This window comes from Elephas maximus, chromosome 13, assembly GCF_024166365.1.
Source record: "Elephas maximus indicus isolate mEleMax1 chromosome 13, mEleMax1 primary haplotype, whole genome shotgun sequence".
NCBI classification, from domain to species: domain Eukaryota; kingdom Metazoa; phylum Chordata; class Mammalia; order Proboscidea; family Elephantidae; genus Elephas; species Elephas maximus.
In genome coordinates, this window is record NC_064831.1 from 64,893,003 (window position 1) to 64,917,063 (window position 24,061).

General features: G+C 54.4%; 2 protein-coding genes across 2 annotated transcripts; both read left to right on the forward strand.

Moving 5' to 3' along the window:
- The first annotated feature begins 4,470 nt into the window (after positions 1-4,470).
- LMAN1L (lectin, mannose binding 1 like) lies at positions 4,471-16,615 on the forward strand. The gene is made up of 14 exons (XM_049905691.1): positions 4,471-4,645; positions 7,209-7,363; positions 7,491-7,598; positions 7,685-7,743; positions 9,254-9,353; positions 9,746-9,866; positions 10,699-10,754; positions 11,403-11,535; positions 11,819-11,970; positions 12,892-12,950; positions 13,325-13,408; positions 14,243-14,366; positions 15,205-15,332; positions 16,342-16,615. The coding sequence occupies exons 1-14, from the start codon at positions 4,471-4,473 to the stop codon at positions 16,469-16,471; spliced, it is 1,584 nt and encodes a 527-aa protein (XP_049761648.1). The 3' UTR covers positions 16,472-16,615.
- A 963-nt stretch (positions 16,616-17,578) lies between these two features.
- Positions 17,579-21,702, forward strand: CPLX3 (complexin 3). Its single transcript, XM_049852620.1, has 3 exons — positions 17,579-17,742; positions 19,204-19,291; positions 21,484-21,702. Exons 1-3 carry the CDS (start codon positions 17,579-17,581, stop codon positions 21,700-21,702), a joined length of 471 nt encoding a protein of 156 aa, XP_049708577.1.
- Positions 21,703-24,061: the final 2,359 nt, after the last annotated feature.

Genomic DNA, 24,061 nt, shown 5'->3' on the forward strand with positions numbered 1-24,061 from the left:
CAGTGACAAGTTTTAAGCAGAAGGGTGATGGGGTTAGGTGTGTATTTTTAAAAATGATCTCCCTGTACTGGTGGAGACAGTTTGAAGGGAGCACAGTGGATGTGGAATGGCCAGAAAGGACTTGTCCAGGTGGGAGACAATGGTGGGAAGTAGATGGAATCCAGAGAGATTTAGAGGTAAAATTGACTGAACTTGGTAATGGATTTGGTACGAAGAAGAGAGAGGAACCATAGTGATATTCTGACTTAGCAGGAAGGATGGGGAGGCTGGTGGCAGGGGTTGCCTGCTGAGCAAGGGGACATCATGAGAGCTGTTCAGGACATGTCAGGTTTTAAGTCTGCCTTTGAAACTGCTAAGAGATGTTAAGTTGCCGGGACCCAGGGGCTAGAGAGCAATTTGAGAGCTATCCATGTCTGGATTGAACTGAAGCCATGGGCCAGGACAAGTCATGTTGGGAGGACATGGAGGAGAGAAAAGGACCCAGGACCAAGCATGGAGGAACTCTCGGCATTCAAAGGTCAAGAAGAGGAGGTCGGTCAGGCAAGGTTGACAGGGAGCAGCCGAGAATAGGAGGAAACCAAGAGTGGGTGTCACAGAGGCCAAGGAAAGAGTTTCTCGAGGGAGGACTCACCATCATCCAGTGCTTCAAGGCATGGGAGGTGGAGACAGAGTCTCCTGCTGCGTTTAGCAACAGGAGGTCAGGAGGATTTCAGTGAGACCTGAGTTGTTGGGGAAGAATTCAGAATACCATGGTGAGAGGGCGATGTGAGCAATGTGGGAGGGTCGACAATCTTTTAAGAAATTTAGCTATAAAGCCCAGGAGACAGGGTGTAAGTTAGAGGAGGGTGTGGAGAGCTTTCATAAGAAGGCAGACGCTTCAGCCAACGTGACTGCCGAGGGGAAGAAGGTATGCCTTCAGGTCCTGAGTACTGAGGTGGGGGTAGGAGGGGCAGAGGGGAGGGGTGAGAGCAGTAGATGGTGGAGCCCTCCTGAAGAGCTTTCTGGAATCCTGGCCCAACTGCAGAGAAGGAGAGGGTCCTGCAGTAGTGCGCTCTGACTTATATCATGCCTGGGGAGTCAGGGCACTTGCTGCTAAGTTTAGTGCTGTAAATACTCTCCTCTTGGCTGATTTCCAGCTACCAACCTGGCTTCACTGAATGCAGAGGCGGACAGGGGTTTTATCCAAGCTGGCCCACAGCACTTTGGAACCTTGTTACCCCTGGCTCAGAAACCTGCAATAGTGCCCATGGCCAATGGGCTCACAAAAGGGGCCAGACAGGTAACAACAAAGAATTGGACCAGGTATAAGACAAAGGGGAGTGAAGGGGCAGGGTCTAGCTGACAGGGCCCCGCGGGAGTGCAGGGCCAGGGAGCTGTTCCAATTCCTTCCACCTGGTGGCGCAAGAGCTCCCACTACTGCTCCCATCCCTTTCTCCCTCTCCCATCTCGTCTCTCCCTTTTCTCTCCTGTTGTGTGCTGGCCGATGGCACTGGCCACACACAGAAGAGCAAGACAGCTCTCACCCTCAAGGAGTTCACAGACTGATGGGGGAACCCACTCAAGACTCAACTTTGTGCTCAGAAATCTGGTGGGGTGTTACCTGCTGGCTGGCGCCGAGCCACTGAATCTGAGGCACAGGAGGGCCAGAGCGGCTTCTTAGGCACCAGGCGGAGGGTAGGGACAGTGCGAGGGCGTTCTTGGCAAAGGGAGGCCATGGCCTGGGCAAAGGCTGTGAGGCATGACAGCCACAGCCTGCTAGGGCAGGGAACTGTGGAGGCTTACTTGTGGCTGGGACTAAGGTGCCAAGGGGTGTGGTTTGGGAATAAGTAAAGCTGTAGAGGAAGCCAGGCCCAGACCCCACCTGGCTTTGTAAGCCCAGCTGACATTATGCAAGGTGTTAACTTTCTGGGAAGATGACCAGAAGCAATTGAAGGTAGGACAGGGGAGTGACATAGTCAGACCTGTGTTTTAGAAAGATGTTAGCTCCCTCTGGCCTGGACAGGGTTCAAGAGTGGAGGCAGGGAGGCAGGGAGACAGGGAGGAGGCTGTAGGCAAGAGGTGTTTGATGGTGGCCTGGACTGGGGAAGCAGCCGGGGTGGAGAGGAAGATGAGCAAGGCTGAAGTTTTACTGAGCACTCAGTGTCTGCCCAGCCCTGTTCTAAGCGTTTTACACATATTATCTCATGGAATCTTCAAACCACTGTTATCATCCCCATTTTACAGACAAGGAAACAGGTTAGGAGAGAATAAGGAACCAGATAACGGTAGGAGAGCATGAGAACCATCAAGAGCAAATTTGAGAGCTTGCTGGTGGTTGGATGTGGGGGATGAGGCCCAGGAAGGGGCCTGGGGAGAATTCCAACCTTTGGAATCATAAGGTAGGTGGCGCCATCCATGAGACCAGAGCCCTGAAGGAGAATGGATGAGGGCTGGAGAAGAAGAGATTGGTTTCATGTGTTGATTCTGGGGGCCTTTGTGACGGCCAAGCCGAGATGGCCCCTGGAGAGTTAGATGGGAATTACGGGCACATCAGTGGTGCCTGAAACCATGGGCATGGGCGAGCTTGGCCAGGGAACATGGGGAGAGTGAGGGGAGAAGCAGTAGAGGGAGAACAACTGGCAAAGGAGCAGCCAGAGGAGCAGCTGGGGTTGGAAGAGAAGCAGATGAGTGTTGGGGGATGGATCTCAGAGCCTAGAGAACAGGAGGTTTCAAGGACACAGCTGGGAGAGGGTGAGGGGGATGTGGAGAGCAGTTTACATTGCAGAAACTGGGTTGAGAAGTGTCCACTGGGTCCAGAGAACAGGGACCACCAATGGCCCTGTTAGAGCAGTTTTCGCTGGGGGCGGAGAGAGACAGGAGTGGGAGGTGAGGAAGCCAGTAGAGAGGGAGACCCGCTTTCCACAAGTTCAGCTGTGAAGGTGAGAGGGAGAGCAGGCGCAGGTTGTTGAGGGCTTACTGTTGAGACATGAATTTTTTCTTTGGCTATTTTTTGAAATTTTCACTTACAACTTCATTTTAACCCTGAATTCTGAGAATTTACGAAGTAAACTTCAGTTATCCAAAATTCTTGAATGGGTCACTCTGGAAAACCAACCTTCATTTGGATGAAAATATTTGAAATATAAGATGTCTTATGGTAAGTGCTACAGCTGCTGAGCAAAAGGTCGGCTGTTCTAATCCACCAGGCGCCTCTTGGAAACTCTACGGGGCAGTTCTACTCTGTCCTATAGGGTCGCTATGAGTCGGAATCGACTCGACGGCAACAGGTTTGGTTTTTATCTCTGAAAAACTTTTTATTATAAAAATTATCAAACATCTAAAAGTAGGTAGGACAGTACAATAAATGCCCACATACCCACCATCCAACTTCAAGAGCTGTCAACTCCAGGCCAGTACCCCACCCACTCCGCCAACCCCTGGAATATTCTGAGGCAAACTGCAGATAGTGTATCAGTTCACCCATAAACCCTTAGTATATTTCTCCAAAAGACTTTTAAAATACATCCATAGTAACGTCATCACTCTAAAAATCTCTAACCAAAACTATTGCTGTCAGGTCAACTTCAACTCAGGGTGACCCCACATGCATCAGAGTAGAACTGTGCTCCACGGGGTTTTCAGTAGCTGGTCTTCCAGAAGCAGATCACTAGGTCTTCCTTCCGAGGCATCTCTGGGTGGACTCAGAGAATCTCTAACCTTTCAGCTAAGCTTTTTAACAGTTTGTACTAGCAGGGACTACAAGTTTTTAACAATATTTTCTTAACATCAACTGCTCTAATTTCCTCTATTGTCTCCCAATTTTTTTTTGGGGGGGGGGACCAGTTGTTGGTTAAAATTAGACTCCAAACAAGGTCCATTTATTTGTTCCATGTTTTAAGACTCCTTTTCTTATTTCTTTCTTTTTTTTAATGTAATTTATTGTTAACGAAACCAGGTTACTTGGAGGGATGAATTGGAATATGGGAGAGAGGTGAGCACCAGAGCTGGAGAGAAGCGCCAGGGAGGACAGGCTGAGAGGAGAGGGAGGGCTGGGGGGTAAATGATGGCCACACAGTTGGAACATCCATCTTTGGAGAAGGAGGGAGGATGAGAGGCCGGTCCCCCAGCAGGGAAGTGAGGCCAGGTTTCTGAAGGATAGGGTCTGTCCCTGTGCATGCCAGGGACCCCCACAGCTGCTGGAGACAAAGTAGAAAAATGGCCTGAGCCCAGGAGCAGGGACCGCGCTCAGGTTGGCACAGGGAGGGCTAAGGCACAGCCTAAACCAGGCTGGAGGTGTGGGGGGCGGGGCCTGAGGTCAGGTCTGGAAGGAACTATAGGATATTGTGCTGGCCGGAGGTGAAGAGAGGGGACAGACAGTGCCAAAACGCTGCTCCTGGCCCAGCCCCTGCTCCTCCCACCCTGGTTAGGTCCCAGGAGTCCCTCCCTGGCCTCCCAGCTTCAGATCCACCCTGGAGATCAGATCCTTTCACGATGACGGGATCCGGGCGTCCAGATCGTTTGCTCTGCCTTCTCCTTCTGCTTCTGGTCCCCGACAGCTCTGAGGAAGGCAACACTCCTCAGCGTAGGTTTGAGTACAAGTTCAGCTTCAAAGGACCAAAGCTGGCTTTGCCTGGGGCTGGAATACCCTTCTGGAGCCATCACGGAGGTGAGGGGCAGGGGCGGGCATGGCCATGCCCAGGGTTGCTCAGAGTGCTGGAGGGGCTGACCAGCTCTGGATGGCTGTGACTTAGTGGGGAGTGGGCCTGCCAGTGCTGGCCTGTGCCCAGGGTGGGGCCTGGCCCTGGGACACGCAGTGCTGGGGCCCCAGCACCCAGATGGACCAGGACCCCTCCTAGGCTTGTCTCTTGCTCTACCACCATGTGTCCACCCTCACCTGCCAGCCTCAGTTTCTCCTCTCTGCCTCTCTCCTTCTCTATCCTGGGATTTCTGTCTCCTTTTGTTTTGCATTGGGCCCCCACCCCTTCCTCTGCCTCTTGGACCTGTGAACACACATGTGCGTGCACATACACACTCACGCTCACGCTCAGGCCCAAACACACAAAACAAGCCAATTTGGATCAGCACATACTCCCACTCTCCTGGCTGCAGCCTGTTAGGCCTGTGGCTGTACAAGAGAACTGGGGACCACCAAGAGGGGGGCATCCTCATATCCAGCCATTTAGCCAGAGAGGGCACCAGACCTTCCCTGTATGTGTGCAGGGCGTGGAAACAGGCACGAGAGCATCTTAGCCCACATGTCTGTGTTCCAGACCTTACAAACCCAGACCCACAAAGAGTCTGTCTTCTACCTGATTTTGTGACTTATCAAAAAAAAAAAAAAAAACCACTGCCATTGAGTTGATTCCAGCTCATAGCGACCCCATAGGGTTTCCAAAAACTGTAACGCTCTACAGAAGCAGGCTGCCACATCTTTCTCCCATGGAGCCACTGGTAGTTTTAAATCACTGACCTTTTGGTTAGCAGTTGAGTGCTTTAACCACTGCCCCACCAAGTCTCCTTTGTGACTCATGAGACCTAGAAAATAGAGAGGAGTGTAACATAGAAGTGAGAAGAATGAGGCTTAGGGTGCATGAAATGAGTCCAGGAATGTGGCTCATTGCCAAAACATATGCTGTGAGGTCTGCCTACCTGCCAGAGTTGGGCCATAAATTTGGGTTAGAGCCTCCAAGCAGGCAAAGCAAAGAGAGAAAGCAGATGAGTTATGCATTTCTGTGTCTACAAGACACGGAGGAATGGCATGATTCCTGACTGAAACCAGAATAAAATACCACGAGAGTCCCCTTGAAGATAATAGGCCCTTTCAGCAGGGTCTTTCTCCCAGTCTTCCTTCACAAGAGGCACAAGAGGTAAACAAACGACCAGACTGTTTCTCACAGCACCAAGCCAGGCCTTGCCACTTGTTGCTCTGGGCCTTGCCAAGTCCGGGTCATCATAGACCACATGCAGGAGCAGAGGCACGTTCTCCAAAACCACCCAGTGATATGCTCACTGTGTATTCATTCTTTCTTTTATCCAACTCCCACTGCCTGCTGCTGCTCTGTGCTCAGCCCTGTCTGGGCCCCAGGGACACAGGGCTGAGTTAGATTCCAGGAGCCCACAGTCTGAGGAGAATCCCACAAAAAATCTGCATCTAGGCTGAATCCAGAAGTGTGGTAGGCGTCAGGCACCCCCTGCCTCCTGCAAGTCACTTTAGAGTCAATGGTGGCTTCCAGAGGTCCCAGGACTTCTTTCTTACAGCCTCAACATAGCTGCCCCTACACTGGTCTTTGCAGAGCAAACAGGCTGGATTAGCAGCCTCCGGAAAGTCCTGGCAGAGCCCTGGGCCCTGGGCCCTGGGCCAAGTTCCAAGCTGGCAGGTTGGAGGGGTGGGGAACGAGTTGGGGTGGGGCCTCTGATTTCCCTTGCCCCATCCCTGGCAAGCCTGCCTCAGTTTATCTCTCTTTTGCTCTCTTCTACCACACAGAGCTCCTTCCTTCCTATCCCCACCCTATCAGTGATAGTTCTTACACAGTGTGCCCCATTCTTCTCCCCTCCCTCCCAGGCCTGGGGCCTGATCCCCCCCCTGCACCTTTGCTTTCATGTTTTCCTTGCCTTGGAATGTCCCCTAGGTCCCTTCCCCCAGGCAGCCCCCAGCCTCATCTGGCCACACTGAAGGATCTCTTTAAGCATCCACAGCCTGGAGTCCTGAGCTACCACCTGGCTATTCTCTGATCAAGTGTTCCCTTGTGTTCTGTGGTCTCAGGCAGGTCCTGCTCACTCAGAGGGCCTCCGTTTTCTCATCTGAGAAATGGAGAGAGTTAGACATAAATCTCTCATGTGGAAAAAGCTGGCCCTTTGGAGTCAGATGGAGCTGAGTGCCAATCCACTTTGTTCCTTAACTTTTCTGAACTCAGTTTCCTCATCTCTAAAATAGGGTCTCACAAAAGCGGACCTCACAGACATGTGGTGAGGATTAAGTGAGCACCCAAGTCAAGTGCTCAGCGTGGGGCTGGCAACTCCTTGCCCTCCCCTGGCAAAGGCCCCTCAGCTATGCTGGGCTCCCATTCCCATTTCTCCAATGGATCCCTGCGTCTGACCAGCCAGCCTGTGATTTAATGGCCGGCCTTGGTGTTACCTGCTTCTCCTACTGCAGCCCAGCCCAGGCCACTGAGAGCTAATGATGGGGGCCCGGGGTGGGGGGCCGGGCCCTGAGCTGCCACGGTCCACAGATGCCATCCCAGGCCTGGAGGAAGTGCGACTGGCCCCGTCCATGCGGAACAGGAGTGGTGCCGTGTGGAGCAGGGCCTCTGTCCCCTTCTCCGCCTGGGAAGTGGAGATGCAGATGAGGGTGTCTGGGCTCGGGCGCCGGGGAGCCCAGGGCATGGTGAGTGGCCCCCATCAAGGCCCAGCAGAGGGGCAAGTCAGGGGGGTGGATGATGACTCCCACTCAGGCAGGCCCTGGGGTCCAGGGTTCTGCAGGGACCCTGAGCTGCTGGGCTGGATACCCGCAGGCCATGTGGTACACCCAGGGCAGGGGCCAAGGAGGCTCTGTGCTGGAGGGGCTGGCCTCGTGGGATGGCATCGGGGTCTTATTCGACTCCTCGGCTGAGGGTACCCAGGTGAGTAGTGGTCTCCTACCCACCCACCCATGCCCTCTCCCCTCCTCCTGTGCCCATGGCTCAGGGTGCTGTCACCTCCCACACAGAACAGCCCTGCCATCCATGTGCTGGCCAGTGACGGGCACACCACCTATGAGCCGCTTGGGTAAGACCTGTCTGGACTGACCCCCACCCCTGCACCTGGGCTGGGAGGGGTTCAGCAATTACCTGACCACCCCACCTGTGCCCCTGCCCTAGAACCAGACAGGGAGCTGAGTCCTCTGGAGGCCGAGGTCCTTGCCACCTCACCTGCTCTGAGCTAATGCTCCTCCTCCCTCCAGGGCCCCCCCAGTTTGGTCTTAGCTGAGCTTCTGGGGCCCCAGGACCTGAGTTTACTTGCTTTTCTCTGGAATTGCCCCACTGAGTCCTCAATTCATTCAGGCCCAGAAGCCCCAGGTCAGAAAAAAAAAAAAAAAAAAAGAGGGAGTGAAATGACCGAGGCTGTCATTTCACTCCCACTAGCTCATCTCATCCCCAACACCCTTGATAAATGGGGATTATTAGTGCCTATTTGCAGATGAGGACATCGAGGCCCAGAGAGGTCAAGTGGCTTGCCCGAGGTCACACAGCTGTGTGCAGAGCTGAGACGGGCCCAGGCTTGCCTGTGGAGGGGCGGTGCCCTTGCCCTGCAGACTGCCTGCTGCTTCTTCCCTTTCTCTCGGATGACGTGGCTTCCCATCCTCAGTAGCTGGGCCAGTTTGTCAGTGTCTCTCAGCAAACATCCCTCAGCTCGTAACAATCAGAATAATTGCTAACATTTATGGAGCCGAGCTGAAGTGTGCCAGGCAGAGCGAGCACTTCACGCCCATTGTCTTAGTTAATTTAACCCTCAGAACAACATGATGAGGTAGCTGTGATTATTATTCTCATTTTAAAGATGGGGAAGCTGGGGTTTGGGCAGCTGAGGTATCCTGCCCAAGGTCACACAGCTAGGAGTGCAAACCCAGGTGGCTGCTCTGGAGCTGGCTTTTCCGCCAGCTCTGCGTGGCCTCCCTCTTGGCTGAGGGTGGCAGTGACAGGTGCTTTGGTGTGTCTTGTGGGCCCCGAAAACCTCAGGACCTCTCAGCCCAACACTCTTCTCCCAAATACCCAGAGCCTACTGCACTGGCGCCATGGTGAGGTGGACTGGCTGTGTTATCCTTGGCCATGCCTCACATTGTTTGGCCTTCGTGTGTCCTGCTGCAGTCTGAGCCCTTGGCAGAAGGGAGAGGGAAGAAAAGGCCCACCCCAGAGGCACAGGGGGACTTAGAGTTGGAGGGAAGAGTAAGACAGTGGGATGAGGTGGTAGGCCTGGGGGAATTGAGGGGGAAGCTGCCACTACCATTGATCCAGGCTTCTGTCCCCTGGGGAAGGGCCACAAGGAGGCCCTTGCGCCCTTCTTCATCTTTAAACTCCAAGTCCCCTGACTCTAACAGCCAGGGCTTGCTTTCCTGTTCTTTCTTCTGCTAAGGGAACACACTACAGCAGGGGAGACTCAAGCTAGATAACAGGAGGTATGTTCTGTACCAGGTCACCCAGTGGGGAAAAGAGTGGCATTGCAGGTCTGAGCCAAGTGGCCTCTGAGCCCACCCCTGCTGGCCAGGCCTTGGGCCCAATTGGATTCTGAGTGTCCACAGGGATGGAGCCAGCCGGGTGCTGGGCTCCTGCCACCGGGACTTCCGGAACCGGCCATACCCCTTCAGAGCACGGATCACCTACTGGGGGCAGAGGCTGCGTGTGAGTCACGGGGAGGGCAGATTACAGGGCCTCCAAGGGACAGAATTACGGTGTGTGTGTGCCTATGACCTTGGTAGACATGTGCCTGTGACGCCACACGGGGCCCCTGGCACACATGTGAGTCTCCACACCACATAGGGTCAATGCCCTCATGGGATCCTCTACCTGTACACGGAATCCTCACACTCACGCACAGCACATACCTGAGACGGCTGACATGGGGCCCTGTGTGCAGGCCCCTCCATGCCATTCTGATACCAGGTTCTGTGGTGCCTGCTCTCCTTTAGGGCTAGGGGAGCAGGCAGTCAGAAGTGGGGACCATCCCTCATGCTGGGGTCAGGGGAGAGGAGGGCACTCTGTCTCCGAGGGGCTCACTCTCTCTACACCCTCAGGTATCCTTGAACAGTGGTCTCACTCCCAGTGATCCAGATGTGGTCTGTGTCGATGTGGGGCCCTTGCTTTTGGCCCCTGGAGGTTTCTTTGGCATCTCAGCAGCCACCAGCACCCTGGCAGGTGAGGGCCCTGCAGGGCAGGTAAGAGCAGAGGGGTGGTGCCTCATGAATCACCCTAAGCACACCTTCTAAGGAGCACTGGGTGTGGACCTAGCCACTCCTCACTGTGACCAGGGCAAACCACAAACCCTCTCTGGGACTCTGTTACCATTGCTGGAGAGGTCACGTCTTCCTTGCAGGATTGTTGAAAGTATGAAATGAGATAAAATGCTAGAAGCTTTTACGCCAGTGTTGGCCCCATAAGTGCCCCTAGCTGGGAGCTGGGAGGGACAGAAGGGCAGATGGAAAAGAGATATTTGGGGAAAGGGATCTGAGGAATGTGATCCAATGGAGAGCCCATGGAGGCCCACTGTCCGAAAGCAGGCTGCAGCCAGAGGTGGTAGTCCTGGAATGTCAGGACTTCGGTCTTTCGATTTGGGCAATGGGGAGGCATGGAAGGCTTCTGCAGAAAAGAGTTACATGGTCAGAGTCATGCTGGGAAGGTGGCTGTTGTGTGGTTGCTTCTGCCAGGAGTAGCCATGCTCTGGGGGTGAGGGTGTCGCTGGGTCTGCTGCCACGGCTCTAGCCCAGGATGTTAAGTGATTGTCCAGTTTTCCCACTCACTAGGGGCCCACCTCTGGCTGTGTGTGGGGGTCAGCCCTCACAGCCCACCCATCTGCTTGTCTGGCTCCTTGCAACTTCCCTGAGAAATGAGCAAGACAAGGCTTACGAAGCTGCCTGAGGTTACCCTGATCTCTCATCTCCCTGAGATATGAAGGGGCCTGGGGTGAAGGCTGCGTGAGTGGGCTGCGGGAGGAGGAGTCTTATGTCCCCTTCTCTGCCCCCCACTCCAGATGACCATGATGTCCTGTCCTTCCTGACCTTCAGTCTGAGGCAGCCAGGACCAGAGGTGATGTCAGCCCCAGGCCCGCTCCTGAGGGAGGCCTGGGGGAGAGCCAGCCCCAGGACCCTTCCGTCCCTCTCAGCCCTGCCTGCTCAGGCCAGGGTGCTCTCAGACCTGCCGGTGCATCTATTATCCCCACCCATATTCTGAGTTCTGCTCAGGTCCAGCCTTGTGCTGGGCAGTGCTGCGGGACAGAGGTACCAGAGCCAGGCTCTGTCCACAAGGACCTCTCTGGCTGGCTGGGTACAGACTGTCACGTTACAGCCCACAGTGATCAGGGCTGGATGTGGAAAGGTGCAGGAGGCTGAGGGGCCACAGAAGAGGGTCCTAATCCAGCCAGGGGAGCAGGGAAGGCTGCTTGGAGTCGAGTTGGAGGTGCTGCAGGAGCTAGCTGAGCAAAGGAACAGCAGGGACAAAGCCTGAAGCCTGAGCGAGTGTATTGGGGTCTGGACTGCAGTGGGCAGGGAAGGGTGTGGGGATCAGAGAGCTGGAATCTGCAGGGCCTGTGGCTGGGCTGTGGGTGAAAATCAGGTGTTTTCCCTGGCTGGGGTCAATGTGTGGTCAGAGAAAAGGACTGGGCTTGTGGGGAGACCTGTGAGAAGGCTCCTCTTGCTCCCATAAGTTTTGGCCTGAGTTTTTGTCTTCATCCTCCAGGCTCCCCCCCGGCCCTTCCTAGAAATGGAGCAGCTCCGCCTGGCAAGGCAGCTGGAACGGCTGCAGGAAAGGCTGGCCCTGGGCACCAGGGAAGACATAATTTTGAAGCCAGACTCTGAAGCCCAGGAATGGGGTAGGGATCCAGGATGCCCATTTCAGCGTCCCAGGATCCTCCTCCCTTAAAATAGTATCCGTTAACCAGTGCAGGGCTGGAGGCCTGAGAGGGCCATATCTGAGCAGGACCTGGGGCCCAGGTGTCCATCCTATTCCCATCCCACCACCCAGACACATCTGTCCAGGTGAGGGGCTTGGTGGCAGGAGCCATGGCTCTCCGGTCCCCATCTCCAAGAAGCCCCCAAATATACACCCATTGCCCACCCCGAAGACTGCCTGTCCCAGCTCTGCCACACCCACAGGGGAAAAGCACTTTGACCTGGAGGAGACTCTGGGTAGACACATTCAGACCCTACGGGCTCTCCAGGACCTCTCTGAGCAGCTGGACCAGGCTGAGAGGCAATGGAAGAAGCAGGCGGAGTCCTTAGGTGGGACCAGACCTGGGGGAGGCTGGGTGAGTGACCCCTTGGTCATCGAAAGCCCCCACCATAGGCCTAGGGAGGCAGCACTGGATTTGAGGGCACCAGCAGTCTCCTTCCTTCCAGAAAGAGGAGCAAGCATGACACTCAGGAGCTAGTCTCCCCAAGGTGTGGAAGAACAGGAAGACTAGACAGAAAAGCTGCCGGTCGCAGGATGTGGTGGACCTGACAAGCAAGGGGGTGGGCAGGAGGCATCTCTGCACAGCAAATCCCTACAAAGCACTGCAGCTGGGGTAGAGAAAGGAGACCCTGGGTATCTGGACTCATCTATGGATTCTAACTTTTGGTTAGCAGCTGAGCTCTTAACCACTGCACCACCAGGGCTCCAAAGGACAAATATAGTCAAAACTCACTGCCATTGAGTTGATGCCAACTCATAGCAACCCCACAGGATAGAGTAGAACTGCCCCATAGGGTTATCCAAGTCTGTAATCTTTACAGAAGCAGACTGCCACATATTTCTCCCAAGAAGCAGCTGGTGGGCTCAAACCACCGACCTTTTGGTTAACAGCCGAGAGCTTTAACCACTGCGCCATCAGGGCTCCTGACAGAAATAGGCTGGGTGCTACTTTGCATGGAGCTTCACATGTGATTTGCATATGGCTCGTTTAATGCTCCGATGCACCAGAATCCTCATTTCATCTCCGCTGCCATCTCCAGTCCTCTTCCAGGGAGTCATGCTCCATGACACACGCAGCCTGGAGGCCTGAGCATGACCTCAGCCAAGGTGTTAGATGCCGGACACCAGTAGCTCTCCTGGGCTTTGCTGGGCTCTGACAGCTCGAGGTTTTAATCTTGTGTGCTCGGGCCAAAGCAGCTTAGGCTGGGCTGCTGGAGTGGGGAAGGGAGGAGGGGGCCGTACTCCAAGGCCAGGTCTCTCTGATTCTGTCTCCAAGCCCTGGGTGCCCTCCTGCCAGATTCCATCCTCCCCAGAAAGAGGCAGCTACCCCTCTGGGTCACCCAGCAGGACAGAGGCCCAAGCACTGGGAGTTGAGAAGCACTGACTCCCGGTATGGGCCACACTCTGGGGCTTCTGCCTCCTTCAGGGGGCAAAGCCACTTCTGGAAAGGGGAGGAGTTTTGAGAAAGCGCAGGAGTGGACATTGTGTGTGTGTGCGTGGGTCAAGGGGGAAGCGGGCAATGGCCATCCTCAGGGAGGGGGTTTGCAAGGAGGAGAAATCCAGAAGGCCAGGTGGATGTGGGTCAGATAAACTCAATAAGCCCAAGGTGGGCAGGGCCCAGGTATTCTGGTAAGGCTCCCTATTAGGAAGAGGGCTGTAATGTCGCTGGGGAAGGAAAGAGGGGCTGGGCCCTGGGCCCTAGAGAAGAGGCTGGCTCTCCTGCAGGACTCTGCCAAGGTCAGCACCCTGCTCTGTGGGCAGCAGACTCTGCTCCAGGACCTGCAAGAGATGAGGTAAGGGCACAGGGCGAAGAAGGGGTTCTGGAGGAGAGGAAACTTGTCTCCCCATTGGCCCTTTATCCCTTCATGATTTCCTGAGTACCAAGGGAGGGGCTGAGGGTACAGTTAGGTTTGTTGAGTCAACCTGAGTTTAACTCAATCAAGTTAAAGGTTTTGAAAGTCTTCGTTCAAAAGCAAGTCTCTTTGGGAGGAGCCCCTTATGAAGGCCCCCATCAGACATTCCCACCCTTAGGGTGGAAAATCTGAGCCTTTCTTTAGTGACAGTTCCTGGGAGGAGGGGACATTTTGATGGGGGTTCTTGGAGGGAAGAAAACCAAGATCATGTCTAGTAGACGGAGGCAGCCCTGGACTTTCTTTTGCTCCCTTCCAGCCTCCCAGCATCCCACTCTAGCCCAGGCTTCTGGAACTACCCACAGAGCACTAGGGACAGGGGGTCCCTTTGTGAGGGGGGGAAGGAGGCTTTAGGCTAGATGCTGTGGCTGGAGCCCACCCTGTCCCCACCCAACCACCACACACACATCTAGGTGCCTGGGGGTGGTGTAAGGGTTGAGGGAGTAGAGCTAAGTCTCTTAGGGTCTGGGGATGGAAGCAGAACCCAGGGAAGCTTGGGGTTGAGACAGGCAACTTTAAGGAAAACTTTCTCTGAGCTGAAGGTGTCCCAGGATTCAATGAGAAGGTTTAGGGTGAAAAGACTAGTCCCTGAGAAGGGGCCCTATGGATGGAGCCTGTTCCCACACATGTGCTTCCCTTGCAGACTGTGGGCAATGTTTAGGTGATTGGAGTGCAGCCAGAGGACTAATGAATCATCTTCCTTGCCCCCGCCCCCAGGGCTGCAGCTGCCCAAATGGCCTCAAAAGCTCAGGTCTTCTACCTGCCTGTGGGCACCGAGCATCACTTCTCGGAGCTGGACCAGATCCTAAGCCTCCTACAGAAGGACCTTCGGGGCCCAGCGGTGAGAGGGAAGTAGGGGGTAGCATAGGGACCCCATTCTTGAGGCCTGGGCTCAGCCACTCTTCTTCTAGCACTTTTCAGCCCCAAGCACCTCCTGCCCTTTGCCCTCCCCTTCCAGGGACCCCTGGCAAGGCATGCCTGTGTCTGGGTCTGTGTGTGCATATGTACGTACACACAGGGATACAGATTCCATTATCTCTCTGTTCTCTGTAGAGTCCCAGGTTCAGACTCTCAGTGTCAGCAGGACCCTGGGAGATTACTTGGTCCAATGACTTCAATGACCAGAAGGGAAATAGGGTGGGCTGTGCCCAGATTGGAGCCCTGGTAGCAGAGTGATTAAAAACGGCTGCTAACCAAAAGGTTGGCAGTTTGAATCCACCAGCCACTCCTTCAAAACCCTATGAGGCAGTTCTACTGTGTCCTATAGGGTCGCTATGGGTTGGAATCAACTCAACAGCAACGAGTTTGGTTTTTTTTCTTTTTTTGAGCTCAGTGGTGATGCCAGCTCTTCCCTCTGCCCCTACCCCATCTTGCTCTTTCCCTTGCCCTCACCCTCATCCTGCCTTTTGTTCGCTACCCCTTTCTCTCATCTCTGGAGCCTTAGACCCCCAGATGATCCCAGGCCCCAGGCCTTCCCAGCTGTCCCCACAGATGGAGCCATGGGAGCCAGGCAGGAGGAAGCAGCTTTTTACTCTGCCCTCTTCAAGTTCCCTGGATGAGAGCCAGCAGCCTCAAGCCTGGGGGAGGGAGACACAGCCCACACATGGCCCGGATTCCAGGTCCTCTCCCCACTGCTGGCTAAGAAGTTGAGCTTGGAATCTTAGACTCTTCCCTTTCAGAAAGCGTCATCCAAGGGCCCTCGTCCATCAGGCCAGCCCCCAGGGGCTTCCTCATGCCTTCGGTCAGGCATCTTTCTGCTCTTCCTCATCATCCAGACAGTAGGCTTCTTCAGCTACGTGCACTTCAGGTGGGCGTTCCCACGGTCAGTACTTTCTACACCTTCTCTGCATCTCTGGTTCTGGGCAGGGCTGTAGCCATTCCCATTTGAGAGAGAGGGCACTGAGGCCCAGGGAGGACCTGCCCTGTCCACCAGCTGGCAAGGAGCAGAGCCCAGGCTAGACCAATTTTTTCAATAGGCATGACTGGCCACCTGCACAGCCCTGACCCCATCCGGGCCCTGCTCTCACAGAGTTCACTCTCTAGTTGGAGAAACTGACAAGTAACCAGCAGTCACACCCTATGTGATCAGTGCCACGATGGCAGGAAGCTCAAGGGCTGTAGGAGTGCAGGAAAAAGCAGTTGGCCCAGCTTGGGGAGATCAGGGAATCGACCTGGAAGAGAGATTTGATACGGGTCATTAGGGTAGCTAGGAGTTCTCCAGCCTGACAAGGCAGATAAAGGCACCCATGCAGAGGCAAGGGCATGAAAAAAGGCATGGAAGCATGAAAAAAGCATAACGTTTTGGAGAAAAAGTGGCAAGTTCAGTATTCTTGGAGCAAATGTAGGACCAGTTTGTGAAATTGGGCAAAGAGAATTAAAAAGGTGGGGGAGATAACCATTTTAGCTTGGTGAATGTTTGTTGAATGAATGGAACATATAGAGGTGTGGGATGTGCTATAGGCATCAGAAATGAGACTGGCAGTCCTTGTTGACGGAATTTCAAAACCAGAAGAAGCAGTGTGGGCTGGGATGGTCCTGGAGGAGCGGTGAAGTGTGCTGAGCATTGAAGGCAGAGAAGGAGAGGGAATGGCCTTCCAAGTGAGGCAGACAATAAAGCTAGAGCAGCAACCTGAATGTGGGGGGGGGGGGGCGGGGGTCGTATGGGTGTGATGTGGCAGGCCAATGGAACCACAGAAAATCCCACCGCAGGGGAGGCTGTTGTGCAGTGAGTATGTGGAGACAAGTGTGGGAGGCTTATCCTCAAATGCTAGAAGGGAGAGGCCCAAGTAACCTTCATCTCCTTTCCCTGACAGCAGGCAAGAGCTGGACAAGAGCTTTCAGGACTGTTTGTCCATCAACAGCCTTCCTCTGCACCGTGCACCATGCATCCCCAGGGCTCTGGGAGTCCAGCGGAGGCAGCCCCTCTCCCCCAGCATGCATGCATGACCAACTGCAGAGCCCAGGAGAGATGCCCACTTCTCACTGGGGAGCAGACGGTGTCTGGGGGGTGGAGGACTTAGCCAGTTGTGCCTTCGAAGTGCCCTCTACTCCTCTCCCTCTGGGTACCTAGCTCCTACCTGCACCTTAGCTTTTGGCGCACTCCCACCTTATTAAAGGTAGATTTCCCTCTCCCTGTGCTTTGATATGTTCATTTACCTTTTGGCTTCACCTTAATCTCTCTGAAGGCTTCTGCTTCCTTTGGGCAGGTAGCTGGAAAGGAGGCCAAGGGCTCATCTGACTTCCAGGAGACCAGACATTCTACAGTCCTTTAACCCTGGAGTATGGAGGGACTGGGCAGTGGAGGGAGGAGGGGTCACAGTTGTACAAAATTGTCCCTAAATTCACCCAGAAATGAGGGTGGTGTATCTTCCAGTGCCTTTCCTGGCACAGCCAGGAACACCATGAGCAGCCCTCTCCCTCCCCACTCCCCCTGCAGCTCCAGGGGTCAGCAGGGCGGGCATATGGGGGGCGGGGGGAAGCCTGAAGGTGCAACTCATGGAACCATAATTGGGATTATCGTTCTCAGGTCTCCCCCCTTTCCCAGAGCCAAGCTCCTTAGACAGCTGTGGGGGCAGCAGATTGGGGGAAAGAGTGGGGAAGTGTCCAGGGCTGGGTCCTTCTCCCCTTGCTGCTATTGGGATCTCCCAGGTAATATCCTGGCTATCTTGGACCTGAGAGAGGAGGAAGAGGGAGGAGGATAGGAAGCAGGGTTTTAGGCGCGTATTAGCGCAGCCCCTTTCCCTGGGGAGCGACCCCACCTCCACAGGCCCTAATCCGCTGTCATCAGTGCCCAGCGGAGCTTGGCGTTAAAGGAGGCATGTGGCGAAGGCGGGAGTAGGGAGCCGGCACGTGGTCCAGCCTTCTCAGCCCCGTGCATGCCCCCCGCCCCCATAAGGAGGGGTTTGTGGAGGTGGGGGCGGGTCCGGGAGGGGAGGGGGCGGGGTGGGCAGAGGGCGGAGCAGAGCAAGGGCGCTGGCCGGCGGCGGGAGCTGTCCGAGAGACCTAGTGCTGAAGTAGGTGCGGACGTGCTCGGTGCCCGGCGCGGCGACGACCATGGCGTTCATGGTGAAGACCATGGTGGGCGGCCAGCTGAAGAACCTCACCGGGAGTCTGGGGGGCGGCGAGGACAAGGGGGACGGGGAAAAGTCGGCGGCCGAAGCGCAGGGCATGAGCAAAGAGGAGTACGAGGAGTATCAGAAGCAACTGGTAGAAGAGAAGTAAGTGAGGCTCCTTCCCGGCTCCAACAACACTCCTCCACAGCCTCCTGGCCCGCCCCCAGGCCAGCCTCAGGCCCCGAGCCCCTCTCCCCTCTTTTCCTAGACTCAATAAGAGGATGAGAGACTGGGACGTACCCTCTAGGTTGCCCCCAGCGCCAATTCCATCTCAAACCAAAGACCCTGCCCCAGTTTCACAATGGGTCCCTGAGGGAGTAGGGGCAGGGGCAGAGGCGACAGGGGCCGGGGTAAGGAGCGGGGGGGGGGGGACACGTGCATTTCTGATGAAACAAGTAATCCTTTAATCCCCTCTGGTTCTAGCCGCCTGGGTCTTCCAACTGGGGCTCCTCTGAGCCTGGAGTTCTGAGAAAAAAGGTTCTGCTGAGAGGCACTTAGAGTAACCAAGGCAGATCCTGAGATGGGGATACTCATAGACATTAAGCCTACTTGGGTGCTGGCTGTGCTGGGACAGAGAAGCAGTCAGAGTGAGTTAGGGGCTGGACACTGGAGCTAGGCTGCTTGGGTTCAAATCCTGGCTTTGCTTCTTATTAGCTGGATGACTTTAGGCAAGTTACTTAATTTTTCTGTGCCTCAGTTTCCTCTTCTGTAAGATGAGGATGGTAGTCATATTTTTTTAAATTTAATCATAAATTTAAATTAAAAAGAAAAAACAGTTGCCATCGAGTGACTCTGACTCATGAAAACCCCCTGTGCTTCAGAGTAGAAGAGTGCTCCACAGAGTTTTCGATAGCTGATTTTTCTTGAGTAAATCACCAAGCCTTTCTTCCGAGGTGCCTCTGGGTGGATTTGAACTCCAAACTTTCGGTTAGCAGACAAACTTGTTAACCATTTGTACCATGAAGGAAGTCCATATTACATATTTTATATATTTGTTATGAGGATTAAATGACTTAAGGAACGTAAAGCACTTAGCACAATGTCTGGCACGTGGCAAATCCTCAGTAATTGTAAGCCATTATTATTTCACTTAATCATAACAGTCTTGTGAGTTGTGAAATCTTATTCTCATTTTACAGAAGAGAAAAGTGACTTACCCAAGAACATACTGAAAGTGGTAGTGGAGCCAGACGTCAAACCAAGTCTGTCCCAATTACTTTCCCCTCCACAGCTTGTCAGGGATGAGAAAAAACAGACCAAGTCGGAGGGCAGGAGGGACACATATTAGGGTCTGCAGAGAGCTACATAAACAGACATCCCCCACCCAGCCAGCTCCATCCAGCAGCAGGTGTGAGGCCCACAAAGGGCGCTGGGATAGGGGTAGAGGCAGCACAGACTGATCACAGTAGGCCAGGGAGGAGCCCCCTCCTGACCCGCTGGCCCACCGGATGGAGGGATTCTGCCCACGGTCAGGACACGAAGACCTCCTCCCCCACTTCCTTGCAGACCCTGCCCCTTCTCGCTGCCCTGGCGATGACTTCACACCCCCTCCCCGTGCCCCCGCAGGATGGAGCGGGATGCTCAGTTCGCTCACAGGAAAGCAGAGCGTGCCACGCTGAGGAGCCACTTCCGAGACAAATACCGACTGCCCAAGGTAAGCAGGCCCAGGGCTGCAGGGCCTGAGGTCCTGAGCCCCGGGGTGGGGACTTTGCCCCACTCTGGGGGCTGCATTTTTCAGCCTGTAAGTCTCCTGGGGTATTGGGTTCAACCCTTCCTTCTCTCACTCATTCTTTTGTTTTCCCTCATTCACTCACCCAAGGTTAACCAGGGCCTGCCAGGTGCCAGACCATAGCTTGATGCCAGGGGAAGCCTCCACAGCCCAATGGGTTTGTGTGTCTGGAGGCAGGCCAGGCCCCTCTCTCCTCCACCCTCCCGGGCCAGGCCTGGGCAGATGAAGGCCAGGGGGCCAGGGTCTGTGGGGGAGGCAGAAGGCAATAGATTTTACCCCAGGAGTGAGTGCAGTGGAGGTTTCTGAACACACAAGGAGAGCAGGGCGGGGGAGAGAAGGCAGCACCTTCTGAATGCCAGGCATTTGGCCTTCGCACCCTCACCTAACCCCTCCCCCCATAACATGGCCAGGTAGATATCACCCACAGCAACAAGTGAGGAAAGTGAGGCTCAGTGAGATTAAGGGACTTGACTAAATTCATTCAGCCAGGGAATGGTGAAGCTGGAATAGGAGCTGACCCCTCTGCATACTGAACCTGCGTTTGCTCCAGGTCCACAAGCTGCTTCTCAGGGTATGGGGTCTGCCTGCAGAGAGCAAAGTACCTCCTTGGTTCGCCAAGCAGCCAGGGAGGATGTGTCAGGAGACTCTGGCCTCTATGCTTCCTAGGCACTGTGGCATCAGACAGGCTTGTAAGTGTTCCTCTCCCATTGTCTCAGGAGGGAAACTGAGGCACAGCAACTTCCAGAGCATTACCTGTGTGCCCAGAACTGTGCTAGACTCTGAGGGGAAACAGAAGTTTCTACTTGAATTGGAAGATCAGATATGTGAACATCACATTCATTCATTCAACAAATGTTTACTGAGCCCCTGGCTGCCTCTGTCTCCCCCCAGGGCATCAGTCTTTTTGGAAGTCTCTCAAAGGGAAACTGGTCCAGAAAGCCTTCCTTTCTGGAACGTTACCGAGTTATACCCAGCTAGGAACGGAGTCACTCCTCAAATGCCTGCACTAAGCATGTAAGTGACACAACTCCTGCCATCGGGGCACCCTAAGTCCAGTAGAAAAGAGAAGACTTGGATCCAACTGAGTAGGGCATAGAGTGGAAAGCCCCATTACACCCCACCCTCCAGGGACAAGAAAACAGAACAACCATCAGTAGGTGCCCTGCCATGAAAAGAGAGCATAGATGTTGAAATCAATGATATGAGTTTAAAGCTAGCTCCCCTAATTCCTAGTTGTGAAACCTTGGACAAATTATTTACTTAAATTATCTGAGCCTCTATTTCCTATATATAAATAGAGATAATACCTACCTCACAGGATTACTATGTGAATTAAAAATACCCAGCTCAATATCAGACATATAATAATAGGTGTTCAATAAATGGTACCCATCACTATTATTGCTTACTTCCTGCAGAATGCTGTTGTTGTTAGGTGCTGTCAAGTCAATTTTTGATTCATAGTGATCCCACGTGACAGAGTAGAACTGCCCCATAGGGTTCCCTGGTGGTGCAGTGGTTACTAACCAAAAGGTCTGCTAACCAGAAGGTCTGCAGTTCGAATCCACAAGCAGCTCCTTGGAAACCATATGGGGCAGTTCTACTCTGTCCTATAGGGTTGCTATGAGTCAGAATTGACTCTATGGCAATGGGTTTTTGGTTTAATCCTTACAGGAGCAGATCACCAGGTCTTTCTCCCATGGAGCCACTGGGTGGGTTCAAATTACCAACCTTTTTCAGTTAGCAGCAAGCTTTTAATAACTGTGCCACCAGGACCCCTGCAGTATAGTTAAGGGTGAATAGTCAGCATGTGGCACAGATGACTGTGACAGTGACTTACAGGTATTTTCATTTTGTCTTTACTCACTATGCTAGTCCTTCAGCATCTCAGAGTGAAGGAAGGCGGTATAAAAGTGCAAGGTATAAAAGTACAAGGTTTCCATGTTTAAGTATCAAATGCTGGATCCTGGAATGTGGAGGTGGGAGGTGAGCTCACTGGAACATGCAGATCAAGAATCCAGGGCCCTGGGACGCGGTCCAGGCCTCCTCCCTACCCCCCAACACTCGGTGCTCACAAACTTCCACCCCACCTCATGCCCCTCCCGTCTTCCCTTCAGAACGAGACAGATGAGAGCCAGATCCAGATGGCAGGTGGAGATGTGGAGCTGCCCCGGGAGCTGGCCAAGATGATTGAGGAGGACACAGAGGAGGAGAAGGCCTCAGTCCTCGGGCAGCTGGGCAGCCTCCCTGGCTTGGACCTTGGCTCACTCAAGGACAAGGCCCAGACCACATTGGGAGACCTTAAGCAGTCAGCAGAGAAGTGCCACATCATGTGACCACTTCCCCAGGGTTATCCACTGGGTGACTGAAGGGGTGGGCCTACATGAGGGATAAGAGCATGTCTCAAATCCCAGGGACCCAAACCCCATTGGGCTTTGTTTCCCCAGCCCCACATTAGCCCCAGGACCCTTCTCATCCATGCCCCAGGCTTGCCTTCTGGTCTCTCCCTCTCCACTGGGACCAGAGTCCCCATTCCTCACTGTACCCCCCAGGACCCCACTCACTCAACCTGGGGAGGCCTCCCAAGGTTGTAGGAATAGGCCCATTCCTCTCTGACTGTGGCCTCAAATTCCTGCACATACAACCACCCAGAGAAAGACACACAGAGAGAAAAAAAACCCTGGCATAAGCAGAGGCCTAAGCTATAGACGCATCCTTGCACACACAGACATAGACACACACATGGGGCAGTACCCCTGGATGCCCAGCCCCTCTAGACATGACACTCAGATACACTCAGAGGTGGCTTTGGGTAGACACAGACCTCAACAGACGGGAGTTCTGAGTTCCAAACTTCACCTTTCCTGACCTTGAAAGCCACTGCTCTTTCTGGGCCTCATTTCATCATCTGTAAATTGGGGATGGACTAGGTGATTTCTAAGACTCCTTCTAGCTTGGCCTTCTGAGCCCGTGGAGCCAACTCCACACCCCTCCTTTCTCCGGCAGGGTAGCAGCTGCATCCACAGCTCAGGCATCGCTGGGCTGCCAGTGCCTCCACTGTGGGCTCTGGCTCTTGGGAGTTGAGCGATGCTGTGTGAGGGGCAGAGTGCCAGGGATGAAACTGGCACTGAACAGCAGCCCCGGTTGCTCCAGGCCTTCTTTGGGCCTAGGGCCCAGCCAGTTCTATTCTGTTCCTGTAGCTCTCTCTTGGATTCCATAGCTGGAGTCTCCTCTCCCAGCTCAATGAAAAATAAAAACTTCAAACGATGTGCTTATCTTCCCACTTCTTACTGACCTCCGGGAGTTTTGGGGTTCACAGCCCCCCAACCCTATGCTTGGAGGGGTGTCCTCTGCCTCCTCACCCACAGCTTCATAGGAGAGAGGAGAAACCTGAAGCTAGGTATGGAGTGTTTCCTGTGGGACCCCCTTCTGGTGCCAGCCCCTATAAGATGTTCAAACTCTACCTTCTCAGCGACCTGGGGGAGGGTGGGGTCTCTGCCCTGACTGAGCACATGAGGCCCAGCCTGAAGCTCATGAAATGGGTCTGGGCCTTGAGGAGGATGTGGCAGTCAGCTAGCTGGCTAGGGATGCACCTGGGGGAGGTGGGGCCTCTGGGGCATTACCTGAACCCACAGGAGGATTCATGCAACCGTAGCTGTGTCCAGAACCTTCCCACCTTGAGGTAAAAAAAGAAGGCAGAGCAACTGTGTTCCAGCCTTGGCACTGTTATTTGACTTTGAACAGGTCCCTTTCCCTCTCTGGGCCTCTGCTTTCCCTCTGTAAAATCAAGGAAGAAATCTCATCCTGCTCACCTGTTGGAGAATCCAGGCCATCCCAGGGCCCGCAGGAAGAAGGCTGACTACAGGTGCACCCACTTAGGGTCTGGGCCCCTAGCCTGCTACTGAGGCCTAGGCCTGTGGGGAAGGCAGCCAAAATTTAAAGGCAGGAACAGCCATCTGAAGGTTTGGTTTCAAGGGCAAACTTTCCACTCGGCCTGCTTTGTAAACTAAGAATGAGGAACAGAAAACCTATCTAGTAGGTAATGTGGAGAGGGGTGGGGAGAGGGAGAGAGGGGATGAGGAGGGGAAGGCAGGGAGAGACACAGGCCCAGGGTTGGGGCAGTGCTGCTCGGCTGTCAGCTGGGCTGTCAGCTGGGCCTCGCTCTCCTGAGCAGCCTGGGGAAAGGCCTGGCCTCTGAGCTGCTCCTAGGCTGCCTGGGAAGGGCCTGGTGGCCACCAACAAAAAAAGGCCTCCTGACTTTCCTGGAGCTGGAGGAGACCCGAGTCAGGGCCTCAGGCTGGTAAGAGGGTGGGGGAGCTGTAGACCCCCTCAGTAGCATCAGCAGCGAGGCCCACGTCAGCAATCCACCCTCCAGGGGCCTTCTGCCTAATCGGAGCAGACAGACTCCTTCCCTCTCAGTGGTTTGCAGGGCAGGGGAGAGGGGCAGTGAGGAGACTGGGGGAGCTTGTACTCACTGAACACTCACAAAATCTGGCCGGCTAGTGCCTGCGGTCAGGGAGCAGGAGGAGAACCCCAAGAAGCCCCTGACCTATGTGCACCATCCCTGGAATGGAGTGGAGGAGGCTTTGTGGAAGAAGGAGGCAGCCCTGGGGCCTGGCAGAGATGGGCAAGAGAGGGCAGGGGCAGGTTCCTGGGCTTGCTGGCCTCGCCCTGCCTCCCTCCAGCGATACCCCC